Raw genomic sequence first — 17644 nt, forward strand, 5'->3', positions numbered from 1 at the left:
CCTCCACCTCCTGCCCCCCGAAGCTCTGCATACAGAGGGAGGGAGCAGGTGGTAACTGCAGGGGCCTCAGTCCTGGTTAGGTGGTGAGAAGGGTCCAGAGAGGGAAGGATGGGTTGGAGTTCTTGGGGGGGGGGGGAGACATGCAGGGTGAATGATGCCATCTTCCCCAGGGGTAGGGGCTGGTGACACCTCTTCTAAAGCTGGGATGTGGCTGTTGACAGGAGGAAGGTGGCTTCAAAGGCTGGAGGGTCTGCCGATTCTCCTTGGAAAGGTTGGCAAGTGTGCCAAGTTCTAGTTAGGAGACTCCACACGGCAACTGCAGCAGGGTTCAGTCCTCCCAGTGTCCCAGGGAATGCGCGGAAGCTGGACACAAGGTCAGTTTGGGTTGGTAGGATGGCTCAGAGGGCAAGGGTGCTTGCTGCAAGGCTGATGACCTGAGTTCACACACACACACACACACACACACACACACACACACTATTATCATTTTTACTTGCAAAGGAGCTGGAGAGATGGCTCAGTGGTTAAGTGATTGCTGCTCTTCCAGAGGACTTGAGTTCGGTTCCCAGGACCTATCTCAGGTGGCTCATAACTGACTGTAAGTCCAGACCTAAGGGATTCAACACCTTCTAAGAGCACACACACAGACCACGCCCCATACACATAATTTATTTGTTTGGTTTTTCAAGACAGGATTTCTCTGTATAGCCTTGGCTGCCTTGGACTCACTCTGTAGACCAGGCTGGCCTCGAACTCGCCTTCTGTGTGCTGGGATTAAAAGCATGTACCACCATCACTGGACAGCATTAGCTGGGCGTGGTGGCACATACCTTTAATCCCAGCTCTCAGGGAGGCAGAGGCAGGAGGATCTCTGTGAGTTCGAGGCCAGCCTGGTCTACAGAACAAGTTCCAGGACAGACAGGACTGCACAGAGAAACTTTGTCTTGATAAACAGACAAACAAATAAAACACAAAACAAAACAAAGGCTAAATTGAATATACATTTAATATTCTCAGTTTATTGAAACCCAGAGCACGGGGTATAACACAGTGGACTTTTGGTGGCTCAGCCCTTGGAGTCTGAAGGCCAACTACGTGTTTCAGCAAGTGAAAATGTGAGCCGGGCGTGGTGGCGCACGCCTTTAATCCCAGCACTCGGGAGGCAGAGGCAGGCGTATCGATGTGAGTTCGAGGCCAGCCTGGTCTACAAAGTGAGTCCAAGATGGCCAAGGCTACACAGAGAAACCCTGTCTTGAAAAAAAAAAAAAAGTGAAAGCGAATTGGATTGCTTTCCCACCACCGCCAAGTCACTGAAGGAGTGCACCGGCACTCTAAAGTGTAGTGCCTAAGTTGTGAACCCCCAAAGACCACCAGGAATCAGTCAGATACAAATCACACAGGGTCTCGCTTATTAGTCAAGCTCAGCCCCTCTTGAGGAGGGAAGATGGTGGCCCCTAGTGCTAGGGAAACAGGGTTTTTAAAGGAAAAACAGTCGGGGGCGGGGGCGGTTCTAAGCCGTTTCCGAGCCTTGCTGTTACATGATAGGTTAGAGGGGGTACAGGAAAGTTGCCCTTTAAGCTGATTGGCTCGGGGACCCGGGCTACGTGTGGGGGCGAATTTTTTGTTTGTTCTGGTCACTGTGACCTGTAGCTCTAATTGGCTGGCCCCTAGGTGCAAACTCCTAGCAACAGTTACTAGCTGTATGTTTGTGGCCGTCCCTGGAAACTCCTAGTGGGGGTGGGGGTGGGGGGAGTTCTCAGGCCCTGAACACAAAATTGCCTTGGTTTGGTCTCTACAAAAGTACTCGGACTTGTTCTCCTCTGGCTGCTTTTGGCTTCTGTATCTCTCCCTCTTGAGCCACTCTCTCTCCTGCAGTTAGGTTAGATTCCAGGGAAAAACAAGATTGATAAACATCTTTATGGTAGGGGGCCAAAAGTATCCCTCAAGCCACGGTGAGCCTTGAGGGACAGATCATGCCAGGACTCTGGAGCAGAAGTCTCACGGGAACTGATTGCTTCTTTCAAGTTGTGACAGGCCTGGTGCTAGTCTGCTCTCTTGCTTTGCACTTCATGTTGAAACTTCCTAAATAGGGGCTGCATTAGTTCTCTCTCAGACAAGCTGGCCCTGAATTTGTAGCAATGCTCCTGCCTCAGCCTCACAAGTACTTTGATTACAGGTGTAAACAAACCACCACCCATGCCTAGCTTTTATCTGTGTGGTATTTTTGTTTCGTTTTGTTTTTGTTTGTTTGCTTTTTTGTTTCTGTTTTTCGAGACAGGGTTTCTCTGTGTAGCCTTGGCTGTCCTGGACTCATTTCGTAGACCAGGCTGGCCTTGAACTCACAGTGATCTGCCTGCCTCTGCCTCCTGAGTGCTAGGATTAAAGGCGTGCACCACCACGGCCGGCTTGTCTGTGGTTTTCACACACACACACACACACACACACACACACACACACACACACACACTCACAAAAGGGCGGATTAATTTTTGGGGGGGCTCTCAAGATGGCCTGAGTTTGATCCCAGGACTCACACATTTGGGGGTGAGAATGTCAAAGATTGTGCTCTACCTCCGCTCGCGGTGGGTAGTATGCCTCCCCCCCATCAAAAAGTATCAAATAGTGTTTAAAGGGCTTTTTCAGGGGAGCCAGGTGACTCAGAGCCGAACCTCACTGCATGACTTCTTGGGAAGGAGCAGACCGACTCCCTGGGCTGAGTTCATGACTATTCTGGAACATGTGCAGCCAGCTAGCCACAGGCTGAGTATGCGCTATAGTCCCTTTAGAGCTAAGACTCAGACATCTGTTGTTATAAAGAAAGTAAGTCCCTAATGTTCTATTACACCACTAAAGACTCAGGAGCCAGATGCCGGGGTGAAAGCGTGCTAGCTCAGAGAGGCAGAGAAAGCACCCTTCCCACTCTGCCACTGTCCCAGAAGGAAAAAGCCCTTCCTTTTTCCACATGTGCTCTCTCTCTTGTTTAGAGATTTATTTAGTAAGTATACAGTATTCTGCCTGCATGTACACCTGCAGGCCAGAAGAGGGTATTAGGTCACATTACAGATGGTTGTGAACCACCATGTGGTTTCTGGGAATTGAACTCAGAACCTCTGGAAGAGCAAACAGTGCTCTTAACTGCTGAGCCATCTCTCCAGCCCTCTCCACATAGCCTTAAACACCCAACTCAATGTCCTTTCTTTATGTGTTTACTCATTTTTTTTGTTTTTTGTTTTTCTTTTCTTTTTTTCTTTTGGTTTATTTTTTGAGACAGGGTTTCTCTGTGTAGCCTTGGCTGTCCTGGACTCATTTTGTAGACCTCGAACTCACAGCCATCCACCTGCCTCTGCCTCCTCAGTGCTGGGGTTGAAGGCGTGTGCCACTACACTTGGCTCATGTTTACTTATGGTCACTCCTGGTCAACTGGTTGCTTGTTCTGCCTCTTGACCTATGGTTGGCTTTATTTAGCTCTTGCTTACAGTACGTGTGCGTGTTAAGGCTGAGCCACACCATGACTGGAAACAGGCTTTTCCAGTCCACAATCTCAGGGCTCACAATGTGATCAAGTATCCTGCAACAGACGTCTGAGGAGGGATGCTGTTTATCTGCAGGCTCTGAGGGAAAAAGAAATGCAGGGACAAAATTGATGACGTGTTCTATATGGAATGTATATTCTACGCCTAATGCCATGGTCTGAGAGTTCGGCCTCCAAGTGACCCCACTGGTTCCTGCATTTTAGGAATGATCGCTCACTGCCATAAACGGGGGGGGGGGGGGGGGGGGGGCAGGGGGGGGTGTGCTGCCAGCACTGTCCAGAAACTCCTCCAGAACAATCAGATACAATTAACACCCAATGATCCTCAGAGATAAAACAACTTCCCTGGAGATTCAGCCTCCTGGACCCAACCTGCCTGAAGGTCCACATTCCTGAGACTCACGACTCCCCCCCCCCTTACGTTTTTTTCCTTACTTCCCTGTGACCCTCACCCCTAATTACAGTTTTCCGTTATAAACCCATTACCCCGGAAGCTCCAGTATCACTCTCCTATCCTGCTGTGTCAGGAAGGACTGTGATCCGAAGCTCTGAGCCCGTAATACAGGAGCCTGCGTCTATTGCATCGGTATCGAGTCCTGGTGGTCTTTTTTTTTGGGGGGGGGGTCTCGAGATCTGGGTAATCTCCACATAATAGAAAGAGCTGTTTCTCCGAGTATTGGAATAACTGTGACTACCACCTGCTGCTTCTGGAATGTTCCAAGTGCCACTGACAGAATGAAGCAAGAGTAGGTAGTGCCAACTGGACAAAGGGGAAGCAAAATGACTTCTTTTTAAAAATTATTTTTTCAAAGACACTTCTTATAGGACTTAACTGGGGGGTGGCTGCCTAAGCAGAAAGGTCTACATCATCGCAAAGCCAAGAACAGCAGGCTGCCGGCGGGTACGTCGTTTCATGCCTGTAATCTCAGAATCTGGAAGAATGAGGCAGGAGGATTGCTTGTCTAAGGCGAGCTTCGGGTACATAGTGATCTCCAGGACAGCCTGGTCTACAGAATGATACAGAGTAAGGCTCTGTCTCCACCACACCAAAACAAACCAAGCAGTAAAGAAAGCAGCAGTCTAAACCTGACCAATCAGCATGGCGTGTTTCCTCCAAAGCCTGTAAGACAAGGCGGGGCTTTTACAGAATCCAGGTAACAGAACTGATGTGCGACCACAGTTCAGGTCCTGGAAGCTACCTCCCTACAAACGCAGGGGCTTGCGTCAAGGAGCTGTCCATCTAGGGAAGGGAACCCTCACAAGGCACGTGTGCATTGACTGGGTGGTCCTGGAAAGAACTGGAAAACTAGAAGGCTGGGGGTAGAGATCAGAGGGCGCCAGCTTGAACTTGAGGGCTCAAACTGGAGCGTGCTCCTGGCTGCAGAAGGAAGGCTAGAGACCAAGCTGGGCGTTTGCCATGGGATGAGGGAATCTAGTACTGGGACTTTTTTCTCTTTTCTTCTCTCCTCTGCGGCATCCTCCTGCCTCTGCTTCCTGAGCGGTGGGATTACTGGCGTGAACCACCCACGCCTAGCGGATATTGGGAATTACATATTTCTCGTGGTCAAAAAGGGATTGCCTCAATCTCCTCAAGATACTGTGTTCGGTTCTCATGCGGCCAGCTGGAAACCTCCAGTGCAGAGAACGTTGCGCCTTAATTTTTCAGAACTTCCAAAAGTAGAGCTAATTTCTTTATTTCTCTTTGGGCTCCTCCAGCCTCCCCAGGTCATTAGCAGTGGGACCGTCCATCTGACTCCTCCCTTTCCTGACAGCTGACTTTGCCCTGGGAAAAGCAATAGCTGGCCGATCGTCACTTAGGCGGCAGGGAAGCGGCGATCGAGAGGCGGGGCTGATCGATTATTGCTGCCTGGCCCCTTGCGTGCACTGTGCGCTGCGGGCTTTTCGCGCCTGCGTAGTGCGCCCCCCTCCCTTTCTGCCTCCTCTGCCGCCATGGCGCCCGTGGTTAGTATGGCTCCGCGCAAAGCCGCGGCCCGGGGAGCGGCACGTGGGGCTGGTGGGCTGGCTCCAGCGCAGGCTCGCGTGGGGCACTGCGCCCTGCAGCGTCAGGCCGGCGTGGCCTGGCAAGCGGGGCGGAGGCGGCCGCGTCCGGGCCCAGCACGTTGTGGGCGGAGGAAGGCCGCGGCTCGAGGCGGTGCGGGAGAGCCGGGAATGCTCGGGGTGGCGCAACCGGCAAGCCCGCGGGGGCTTAGAGGCTGCGGACTGGGTACCGCCGGGCTCGACTCCGGCCCCCGGGCTCCGACACGAGCAGCGGGCCCGGTTGCCCTGGCGAGGGGCGGGGAAGACGGATGTGATCTGCCACTCCGGGCAGCCAAGTGGAAATGGCCTTCCACGAGGCTCGGGCTGTCCTAGCACCCCGCGAGGAGCTTTGTTGGGGTATAGCTGTGTACAGTTCCTTTCTGGTGTTGGGCGAAGGAGGAGGCCCGATTTCTTCATGTCAGGCTCTTGGAGATCGGTCGCTCTGCCTGGACCAAACGGTCTTAGGGGGTGCTTTATTGTTTAGTTTGGACTCCTCAGGTGCATTTCCGGTTGTCTAAGTCTTTTCTACCTTGCCTTCAAGTGCTCCTGTGCATTTGTGTGCATACGTGTTAGAATCTTGCTGGGGGGCTTTTGGGGTTCATCGCGCGTAGGTGTTCCTCCCGGGGCTAGACTTAAACGCAGTCGTTTTGGCTGGTAGTGGGAAGACGCATTGTGTGGAACAATTTTGTAGTAACTGAAAAGTTGGCGCAGTGCGAGGTGTGAATGGTCTCTTGAGCTGGAAGCTAGGTAGTGTGCTTTGCACGAACTGCAAAACTTTTAGTAGTAGAAACCCAGGTAAGTGAACTAAACACCTCGGGAATCCGTACAGACACGATTGATGGATTCTAACTTGTAAAAGCCAACTGGGTTCTCTTGGGTATATATATAGACATGTCTATATAGATGTCTATGTATACCCCTAGGAAGGTAAGCCAGTCAAAAGTGACCACTCTCCTAACCTAGAAGCCGGCGTGGAAAGGAGCTAAAATATTTCCAAATTCCTTTGCCAATCCTGACGGGGTCTTGGTGGGGAGGCCCGGGGAGTCAATGCTAAGGAGGATGAAATGCTCTGGTCTGAAGACAGAGTCTAAGTGTCGAGTGGTTATTAATGTTTAATACAGATTTATTTTGCTAAGTCAGCAGTTACTCCTTAACCAGCTTCATATCCAAATGCTTCTATATCTAGTCTCTCTGAGAGACTGGGGTCTATTTAACCCTGAGTACAGTGCTGGGCAATAGTTACTCCATCCTAAACCTCCATGCTAGTATGGCTTCCTTCCGCTCCGATTTCCCAAACTGTACTTGCTTTGTACTCATCCTAGGTTTAGCCAATTCCTCCGGGTGTTTCCTTGGCCACCCCTTGCCCTCGCTCTTCCCTCCCACCTCACTGGACCCGGATGTCCCACCTTATTCACTGTATTGCTCAGCATTGGTTAGTTGGCTTTTATTGGCAATGCAGAGAACAAATGGTGACATGTTTACACAAATTTGAAGACAGGAGACACTTAGAGTAAACATCACAATGTGATGTCTGGATTGAAACCAGATTAGTGGGGTAGAGAAATGAGCATTTGAATGAGAAGAGGAAAGCTATACAGTGCAGAAGAACACGCCAACACTAAGGATCGACTTCACACTAAAATTGAGTGTGCAAGGTGCTGTGAGCTTGCGTTTATAAGTGAGTAAAATAAAGGATTATTCTTGGGGGAAGCAGTCCTTACTGTTTGTGTGTTAGCAGACGGGGGAGTCTGGAGAGGTTGGATGGGACAAGGGTGGTTAACGCGCCCTCTCCTCCTGTAGCCTGTAGAGCTGGCTAAAGGGAACCCGGCTTCTTGGGTTTGTATTTGTAAGGACTTGTGTATGCCTCTCACAGGATTTGGTATTTCAATTTTTTTTTTTCTTGTTTTTTCGAGACAGGGTTTCTCTGTGTAGCCTTGGCTGTCCTGGGCTCACTTTGTAGACCAGGCTGGCCTCGAACTCGCAGTGATCCGCCTGCCTCTGCCTCCCTAGTGCTGGGATTAAAGGCGTGCGCCACCACGCTTGGCCCTGATTTATCAATTATTTATCTACTTAATTATTTACTTTTGGTGGGAGGACTACCCAAGGATTCATCTATGTTTTCTATATATCCTTAGAAAAAGCTTGTGGCGAAGGGGGGCAAAAAAAAGAAGCAAGTTTTGAAGTTCACCCTTGACTGCACCCATCCTGTAGAAGATGGAATCATGGATGCTGCCAACTTTGTAAGTGACCGTTCTGCTGCTCTGGGCTGGGAACACCTGTTGGAGCAAGTCTGTTGGGCCTGTAGGCAGTACCATTTCTCTCACTTGATGGAGATGGGGCACATTAGGTATTTCTTGCTCAGTCTCTTGAGATTGAAGTATAGTAGGCAGCCTCTGGTATATAGGTGACAGAGTTAGCTGTTCTGTCTTCCTCTAATGATTTCCAGAGATCACCTCACCCCAAATCAGGCAAACTCCGGGGTCCAGCATTGACTGCCATTACATCCGTAAGGGCAGCCTTGGCCTTGGCACCCTCAGGCAAGTGGCAACAGCTCACCATCACACCGTGGCCTGAGTGCGTCTTTGCTTGCAGAGCTGTCTTTGAAGCTTTTTATTTTTGTCAGGCTTTGTGCTGTCCTGAGGTTCCCTCTCATTTAAAAAATTTTTAAAGATTTTTATCTTTAAAAATTTTTGGTACATATGTTTGCTGCATGTATGTCTCCACCACGTGTGTGCAGTATCCATGGAGGCCACACCAGGCACAGGGCATGGGATCTCTGGGACTGGAGTTACAGGTGAGCCACAGTGCTGGGAACCACATCCTGTTCCTCGGCAAGAGCAGCAAGCTCAGCCCCGAGTCCTGGCCAGCCTTGCTCTGACTACCCCCCCCCCCCCTTGTATTTGACCCTGATGCCCAACGTCCCTATGTTCTCTTAATCTAGAACTCAGTCTCTCCCATTTTGGGTTTTGGCACTGAGGCCTTTGTATGTAGACCACCTCTTTAGTTCACATTTGTGCTTCGCGTGTTAGAAGCTTAACAGTTGTCAAGAGCAGTCGTTCCAAAAGGGATGATGAACAGCCATTAGTACTAACAGTACAAGTGGGATTCGCCTCGTGCCTGTTAACCTTGTGTGGACGGACACCTGTCCTTCAAATGTGCCTCAGTCAGCTCTTGAGTTCTTCATCCATGGCTGTCATGGACTCTTTTTGTTGACTAGGCTGGTCTCGAACTCACAGAGCTCATCCTGCCTTTGCCTCCTGAGTGCTGGGATTAAAGGTGGGTGCCATCTGGCTGTTATCTTTTTTTTCTTAACTAAAAAAAAAATTAGTATGTTTTGCTGTGCTTGGCAGTGTACACTTTAACCCCAGCATTTGGGAAGCAAAGGCATGTGGGTCTCTTAAATTTGAAGCCAGCCTGGTCTGCACAGAGAGCTCCAGGACAGCCAGAGCTACACAAGGCCTGTCCAAAAAAAAAAAAAGCATTTGAATGTATTTGTTTTGTCTACATATATGCCTGTGTACCACATGTATGCCTTCCTTCCTTGGAAGCCAGAGGAGGGCACCAGGCCCCCTGGAATTGGAGTAGTTGCAGGTGGTTGTGTGCTGCCTTGAGGCCGCTGGGAGACCGAGTCAGGTCCTCTGGAAGAGCAGAGGGCTCAGCCATCCTGGGTGGCTTCTGTTTGGCATTTGCTTGTGGGCCCAGCCTAGTGTCAGCACTGTGGCTTCCCTTAGCACACTCACCCTGCTGATGACTTCCTTCCTGGAAGACTGAAAAGTTGGGGTTTGTTTCCTAGCCTCTCTGCTCCACGACCGTTGGTTTTGTCCTGGAATTTAAGAGGAGCTGAGGCTACTGCCTGTATTGCCCTCAGATGTGCTGAGGAGCGGTCTTCACTGTCAGGAGCCACATCTCAGTCCCTAAAATTGTAGCTTTGAGCTGAAAGGGACTTCGTCTCATTACAGTGGCAACAGAACAAAACAAAAAAGCCCCTTTTGATCGGAGTTCCCTGATGCCTGCGGTGAATGAACGGCTTGCCCTGGCTCCCATGGTGCTTTGCAGAGCATGTCTGGGCTCACGGTCCATGTTGCTTCTGCTGTACCATGCGGTGACTCCAGGCAGGTCTGTAATTGTGGTCTGTGTTCGTCACTGCCGTTCCTGCAGGTGAAGACTCACTTTCTCTGCTAGTGCTGAGACCTGTGCTGCTTGCTCCTTAGGCTCTGAACTTGTTCGCAGCTTTGCATGTTCATGTAAAAGTTTGGCTTTTGGCTTCCTGCTTGACCTTGATGCTTGGTTTTATGTTGGGATGTGATCTCACTGTGTATCCTGGCTTACTCTTTACCCTTTGACCGTGAGTGTGCTGTCCATGTGGGGTACATTTAGTTGTGCATGGAACCAGTCAGGAGTGTTTGTGCCAGGACACCGTCTTAAAGTGCATGAGATTATGTTGACTAGTGCCATCCACATGAACTTGCCTTGTAAGCTTCATGACCTAAGTCTGATCCTTAGAGCCCACCTAGAGGACAAGTGACTACAAAGTTGTCCTCTGATAGTCACACGCACATAGCACACACTCCCACATACATCACATGTACACGCACAAACGCACAGTTTAAAGAGGCGTGTAGCTTAGTGTTAGAGGAAGTCTGAGCTGGTCTGCCTCGAGACAGGGAGACCCATTGCGTTCTGGTGTTCTGCAGGAGCAGTTCCTCCAGGAGAGAATCAAGGTCAACGGCAAAGCGGGGAACCTAGGCGGAGGGGTTGTGACCATCGAGCGGAGCAAGAGCAAGATCACTGTCACTTCTGAGGTGCCTTTCTCCAAAAGGTATGAGGGAGCTTCCCTTATGCTGTGCTGGCATGTAAAGGGCGGTGGATGACGTGTGAGCACTGCCATTGAGAAATACTTCAGCTGTATGTGTGTGAGTGTGTGTGTGTGTGCAGGTACCCTGGAGACCAGATGCCCTGGAGTTGGGAGTTGCCCAGTGTGGGCACTGGGATCCGAACTCTCGTCCTGTAAAGAGTGGTGTGTGGTCGTCAACTGCTGAGCCTTCTCAGCAGGCCTGTTACATATGTGCAGCAACTTGCGGTTCTTTCTAAGTTGTTGTTCACCGGCTGCTGAAGGGGGCGGGGACTTGATCTGCATTCTGTAAATTTTTGTTTGTTGGTTTCTTTGAGACAGGGCTAGCCTGGAACTCAGAGATCCACCTGCCTCTGCCTTCCCAGCACTGGCATTGAATGCGTGTGCCACTACCACACCTGGCTATGTTTAAATTGTTGCCTTCAACAGCCGGATGTGGTGGCGCACGCCTTTAATTCCAGCACTTGGGAGGCAGAGGCCAGCCTGGTCTACAAAGAGAGTCCAGGACAGCCAAGGCTACACAGAGAAACCCTGTCTTGGGAAGAAAAATTTGTTGCCTTCAGCTGCTGTCAGGTCTTAGTGGTGGCAACCCCTCCCCAGTCTTGTGCACCTCAGGCTGGCCTCAGACTTACTGAGTAGCTGAGATTGACCTTGATGCCTGGTGTTGTCTCCCTTTGCTGAGAGCTGGCGGTGCAGGTGCATGCCCCACACTGCGTGAGAGCATCCCTCCCCACCGCCCCACAGGCTTTCTCTGTGTAGCCTTGGCTGTCCTGGCCTCGAACTCAGATTCGCCTGCCTCTGCTTCTCTGAGTGCTGGGATTACGGGCATGTGTCAACCGTGCCCAGCGTGAGAGCATTCCTTTTTAATTCTTGTTCTACCTCCTGGAAGTGCTCCTGTGGCAGTGGGTGAGACTCGACGCCATTGTGGGTTCTTTCCGGGGATGTGACACTGATTCTTTTGCTTCTGCGGGTGAAGATAGTGACAGGCTGGTTTCACAAGGTTGGACGTAAGTGCTGCCTCCCAGCCGGGGTCTGCTGGCTAAAACCCTGTCCGTGAATAGATGGTGGTTGGCTGTGATGAGGGAGGCAGGCTGTGCACAAATAACACCTGTCGTGTTGAGCCCGTGGGCAGAGGCTGCCATCTTGGCTTATCCTGACACGTCCTCAGTTTCCAGGGAAGGAACTGTAGGCCGACTCTGGCTTTCTTTTCCTTTTGGGAATTTGAAGGTGCTCCTCCAGCCCAGGCCTGCCTTGCCCTCTCAGGCTGTACCTGCTTAGTCTCCTGGGCACTGGCCATGTGATCCCCACAGCCTGGTGGCTTTGTGCATATCCCATGGTTCCTTTCTGTTTTCACTTGCGTTAGTATGAGACAGTCTTGCTAAGTTGCCTTGAGAGCTTGGGTTGTGGCTCAGGGAGGCCTTGAACTTGAGCTTTTCCAAAGTGTGGGACCACAGGTGTGTGCTCCATTCCTCTCACTGATTTCTTGATAACAGTAATTTTTTCTGAAAAATCCGAGGGTGTTCCCAAGGCTAGGACATCTTTTGTTTTTTTGTCTCTGACCCTATGAGTTTTGAAACGACCTGAAGTTTTGAATTAGGCTCTTTGAAGCAGAGTCTGGGGAAACAGTGACCTAACAACCCAGTTTTTACGTAGCCCAGGCTGCCCTCAGACTGTGGGTTCTCTCAAGTACTCAGATTAAACGCACATGCTCTCAAAGTGAGGTTGTTGGTTAAAATTAGGGCCCTTGGTGGTGGGCCAGTGTCAGGGTTTGCCTGTAAACCTCTTGTAGTATTCCCAAGAGTCTGTAAAGGGCCAATCATGGTGGTGCACACTTTTAATCCCAGCACTCGGGAGGCAGAGGCAGGTGGCTCTCTGAGTTCGAGGCCAGCCTGGTCTACAAATTAAGTCCGGGACAGCCACGGCTACACAGAGAAACCCTGTCTCAAAAAACAAAACCAAACAAACAAAAAAGTCTATAAAGACTAGGCTGTTTTTTTATTTTTGGTTTTATGAGGTAGGGTTTCTCTGTAGCCCTGACTGTTCTGGTGCTCACTGTGTAGACCCGGCTGGTATCTAATTGACAGAGATCCGCCTGCCTCTGACTCCCAAGTGTTGCCATTAAAGGTGCAGAAACTGAGATGTAGTAAAGTTAATTTGCCGTGTGTAGCCTAGTCTCCCTTTATGGCACGGGGAGTAGCCAGCTAGCTGTGAGGATCTCACCTCATGGCGCCTTCAGTGGTCAGATGTTAAACACAGGCTGTGGAAAAAGCAGCTAAGGCAGCAAAAAAAAAAAAAAAAAAAAAAGTGTGGCGTGACTGAGGAGCAGCTCAGGTGCGGGCAATGCCTGTTTAGCATGTATGACCCTGGGTCTGAGCCAAGCAGAGGAGTCTGAAGAAACTTTGGAGACATGGCAGCGTAAGCTTGTCCTCGCCGGCTGGCTGGGCAGGCCATTTGAGCCAGAGTTTGAGGTCAGCCCATCTCACAACAAGAGTCTTGGCTCTGGAGTGGCTGGGGACACAGAGCGTTGTAAGCCCTGACAGCTCTGCCGCCATGTCAGGGAGGCTAGCCGAAAAAGGTGGAAGTGCTTGGAGTTGGGAAGGTAGGTGTAAGGCTTAGTCAGTTGTCACCTTACCCTGGTCTTTGTGTAGTGGTCACTGCAGGCCGTTTAGTGGGAAGTGATGCTGCTCACTTCCGTTGCCAGTGCAGGGGTGTGTGGTAGACGCTGCCCTCGTAGAGTGCCTGCTTGCGTGTGCTTGGCCTGTGCTTGTTCTGGAGGGCTGGAAAAACATCTTGAAATTGTTTTCAATGTGTTTTATGATAAGTTTACGTGATTCAGAATGCAAGGAAGCCACCAGTCTAGTGTAGTTCTGTGTTCTTTCTCTGCAGGTATTTGAAATATCTCACCAAAAAATATCTGAAGAAGAATAATCTTCGAGACTGGCTGCGCGTTGTCGCCAACAGCAAAGAGAGCTATGAATTGCGCTACTTCCAGATCAACCAGGACGAGGAGGAGGAGGAGGACGAGGATTGAGACACGCTGGTCTGGAGTGTTTTGTATTAATTCATAAATAAAACTTAGGAACAAAACCGTGGTTTATCCTTGTATCTCTGCAGTGTGGATTGGACAGGAAGTTGGGGATTACAGGGGCGGGGCCTTTCCCAGTCGCCTGACTTGCCTCCCATTTGTATATAGACACCCTTTTCTGCTCAGAAATTCCAGTTTTCCGTAGTAATGCCTGAACAGAAAAACCAGGCTAAGGGATTGCATCTGACAGCAGTAGGTGAGAGGGTGGGTTGTGCACTTCGGCCAACCTGAGTCTTAAAAAGCCCAGTGGTTGGTTTTCTCTGGTGCCTGTCTCAAAGGAAGGTTTGAGATACAGTGTGGTGCTCCTCAGTCTCAGTAAAAGCAGGCAGGTGGATTCTTTGTGTGATTTTCTTGGGGGAAATGGCAGCCAATAAAACAGGTTTCAGGGACATTTGTCTCCCGTTCTGATCACAAGTGGCTCACAGTGTGTGCACTAACCTTTTCCTTCCTGTAGAAACAAGAGGTGGTCTTTAGTGTCGCTGCTGCATACTCTGCCCTTGTCATTTATAAAGGACTTGTGAATGTGCTGGGCATCCATGCCTTTAGGTGGCTCTTCAGAGGGAAGCAAGCCGGCTTGCAGTGAAACTCAAGTGGGTTGCCACATCTGTTTCTCTAGGCCTCCAGCAGGTGGCGCTGAAGACAGCTTCCAGATGGTCCCAGTAGGGGGAGCCCTTCCATGCCCAGGGTTCAGGAGGCTTAGGGGACCATTAAGCTATGGAGGAGGCTGGTGTTTGATGGACTCTGATAAAAGTCTTCGTCTGGGGCTACAGCCAGTGTAGAGCTCTTGGCCTACAGGCTCAAGGCCCTGGGTTTAATCTCTATCACTTCACCACTCCATCCAAGCGGTGTGCATCTGCGGGGTACTGGGCAGGGGAAGGATCTGGAAGGCAGGGAAGATCAAGGATTACTTTGGAAGCATCCCCACCCCTCAGGATGCTCCTCTGGTCACAATCCTGCAGTAGCATGTTTGCTTTCTGATAACTGTGAAGTGCTTAAGGGCTCGCCTACCCTGACGCCACACCTGAGGCCTGTGCTCCGTGAGTCAGCTGGAAGCCAACGTCTAAGCTCTGCTGCGCCTTCAAGTCGAGCTTAACCTGTTGAGGCTTTGCAATCTCACTGTGGTAAAGGTTCCAGCATTTTATATTTCTATGCAAACTTGAAGCAGAATTGTACTGTCTTTCTCCTCGGCCCTTGCAGGAGGCAGATGGGTGCAGCCTCACAAGGTGATTAATGTTAAGTTTGTGACTTTGTTGCATTGATGTTCCCATGCGGCTATTTTTAGTTTGGCTGTTTAAAAAACAAACAAACGACCCTGGGTTGCTTAGCATATGCTTCTAAAAATGATCCCAGATTTTGAAACTTGTAATAAAATGGAGACTCACTGGGTATGCCTTTCTAAACTCTTGTAATAAAATGGAGACTCACTGGGTATGCCTTTCTGAACTCTTGTAATAAAATGGAGACTCACTGGGTATGCCTTTCTAAACTCTTGTATTTGAATGCTGATCACATTTTGTATTAAAGTGGCTAACACATGGCTACTGTGCAAGGCTTTTTTTTTTTTTTTTCCTACTTCACACAACCTGTTAACATTATTTTCACTGGTTGGTTGCGCTGGGCACAGAGAAAAGTAGCTGTCTGTCCATTATCTCCCCTCTGTAAAGTTCAGCCTCATGCAAGTGGCTGGAGTTGCCTGAGCCTGGAGAACCGCTTTCCTAACAAATGCCTTTTTCTGATGGGTGACATGAAGGCTGAACTTGCATTCTACTAGACCTGCTGTGGCAGCTGTGTCCAGGGCTCCTCCTAGACCCAACTCCTTAGGTCTGCCTGGCCTCCTGCCTCACCTGTCTTTATGGGAAATGTTGGCACAGAGCACCGGAGTTCACGGAAGTCGTAAGACAGAGTGCTGGCACAGGCTTGCTCCCTGCCAGTTGCAGTTGCTCCAGGTGCCGCCCAGGAAGTCTATCCACTGCCATCCCCTGTGTCCCCACCCCACCCGCGCCTGTCAAGGCTAGTGTGTCTGTAGTGTTCTCAGCAGTAGCCAGGCAGCCCATACAGAGGTTTCCCTGCTGCTTACTTGCTAGAGTGCTGAAAGCCAGCCCTGACCAAACCCCTCTAGGATATTACTGCTGGGCCCTTAGCTTTTGAGGGACCACAGTTTACCCGGAGGTGAGGAATAGTGAGGACCCTAGTAGCAAGGCATGGTTGTCACTTAAAAATTACGTAATATTTTCTTTAGTGAATGAATGTTAAAGTCTGCACATACACCTGCAGGCCAGAAGAGAGCATCAGATTTGTTTATAGATGGTTGTGAGGCACCATGTGGTTGCTGGGAATTGAACTCAATCTCTGGAAGAGCAGCCAGTGTTCTTAACTCCTGAGCCGTCTTACCAGCCTAGTAGTTGTCTTTTTTGTTTTGTTTTCTGAGACAGGGTTTCTCTGTGTAGCCTTGGCTGTCCTGGACTCGCTTTGTAGACCAGGCTGGCCTCAAACTCACAGTGATCCACCTGCCTCTGCCTCCCGAGTGCTGGGATTAAAGGTGTGCACCACCACGCCCAGCATATTTGACATTTTTTAAAGTGACAGGGCTGGAGAGATGGCTCAGCATTTAAGAGCACTGCTCTTCCAGAGGTCGTGAGTTCAACTCCCAGCAACCACATGGTGGCTCAAAACTGTACCCTCTAATGCCCTCTTCTGGCACGCAGGTGTACCTGCAGATAGAACACTCATATACATAAAACATTTTAAAAAAAATCTTTAAATTAGTCACAGAAGATTTTGGGAGATCCTTGAAAGGCATGTGGCCCCTTGGAGTGCCAAGTGCTGAAGCTATCAGGGACTTGAGGATGTTGGTCTCATAAGAGGCAGTAGCCACAGGAGGACGGCGTACTGCTCTGTAGTTCTCATGGAGGACTTGGCGGGGTAGTGGAAGAAGATTCACTGTAGGAGACCCCATTGGCTGAGTCTAACAGTTGTCCTTGATTTGGGGGTTAAACTGGAGGTTGCTTGCTTGAGGAACGGGGCGGCTGGTAGGTTGATGGCTGTCTGCTGTCTCCACAAGGGGCGAGGGAGGTAGCTCAGTGTTTGGGGTTCCTAGCACCCACACAATCGTGCACCACTTTGCTCCTGTGATCCCAGTGCTGGAAGGTTGGATGGAGACAGGACCCAGAGTCCCTGGACCAGTCTTACCTGGTTACCATGCCCACTCGGGCCCCGTGTGAGGCCCTGTTCTGAAAGCTGGAGAGGTTGGCCATGGTTAGGGGCAACTTGCTGCTCTTAGGACCTGGGCCCACGCCCCAATTCATGTGGCTGCTCTCAAGCATCTGCCTGCAACTCTAGCCTGGCCTATGTGGGCACTGGAGGCAAAACACAAAACAATAAATCCCCCAAAGAACAAGGGCGGGGCCTGACAAGGCGGCTCAGCAGACCTGAAGGCATGCATTTGACCCCTGGAACCAATATGGTGGGAAAAAGCGACTTCCATAAGTTGTCCCTGGCCTCTGTGTGAGCACCGTGGCACGCTTCTGCCCCCTCCCACCCAAGGTAAAAAGCACATAAAGGAAAAATAAGGTAGAGAGCAATTGAGGATTGAGGAAGACCACGTCAACTCTGGTCCAGCACGCGCCCATCCGTGAGCCTGCATCCGTAAGAGGAAGCGCACTGAGGGCTGTCTTAACCGAAGCCACCACACTGCCCATGCTTGTCTAGTGAGCCGCTCCCTAGCCAGAGCCCAGGAAGTGCCCATCAAATGCTTCAGGGTCCTGGTCTTCCTCTCAACGCCAGCTAGTCTGTACGAGGTCCACTCCTGTAGACAAGACTGTCCAATCTAAGCCTTAGTCTTGGTGTCTACAGAGGGACTGAGCTCCCACCCACAGGACAAATGGCCATCCTAAGCCCTCCTGCAGCAGTGTAGGTACAGGCTGTCCGCTGCCCTCACAGTCCAGCGTCAGGAAGTGGCCACTGGTGTGGGCGACACAGATTGCTGACGTTGCTTTCTCTAGATAGTTCCTGGCGAGGTGTTCACACAGCCCAGGACTGGAGGTCCTACTGTATATGCAAAAGGGGACATGCTATTTCAATTTGTTCTTTGGAAACACTTTCATATTCATGTTTCAAATTTTGTTTCATAATCAACATA

General features: G+C 50.4%; 1 protein-coding gene across 1 annotated transcript; it reads left to right on the forward strand.

Moving 5' to 3' along the window:
- Positions 1 to 5381: 5381 nt before the first annotated feature.
- On the forward strand, positions 5382 to 13457 carry Rpl22 (ribosomal protein L22). The gene is made up of 4 exons (XM_051171508.1): positions 5382 to 5494; positions 7705 to 7809; positions 10264 to 10388; positions 13308 to 13457. The coding sequence occupies exons 1-4, from the start codon at positions 5483 to 5485 to the stop codon at positions 13450 to 13452; spliced, it is 387 nt and encodes a 128-aa protein (XP_051027465.1). The 5' UTR covers positions 5382 to 5482; the 3' UTR covers positions 13453 to 13457.
- Positions 13458 to 17644: the final 4187 nt, after the last annotated feature.

This window comes from Acomys russatus, chromosome 29 (assembly GCF_903995435.1).
Source record: "Acomys russatus chromosome 29, mAcoRus1.1, whole genome shotgun sequence".
NCBI classification, from domain to species: Eukaryota; Metazoa; Chordata; class Mammalia; order Rodentia; family Muridae; genus Acomys; species Acomys russatus.

Bases quoted from the DNA above. Each gene is read 5' to 3' on its own strand.
- Rpl22 (XM_051171508.1), top strand. The intron at 7,810-10,263 runs GTAAGTGACCGT...GGTGTTCTGCAG, and splicing joins TCATGGATGCTGCCAACTTT to GAGCAGTTCCTCCAGGAGAG. The intron at 10,389-13,307 runs GTATGAGGGAGC...CTTTCTCTGCAG, and splicing joins GAGGTGCCTTTCTCCAAAAG to GTATTTGAAATATCTCACCA.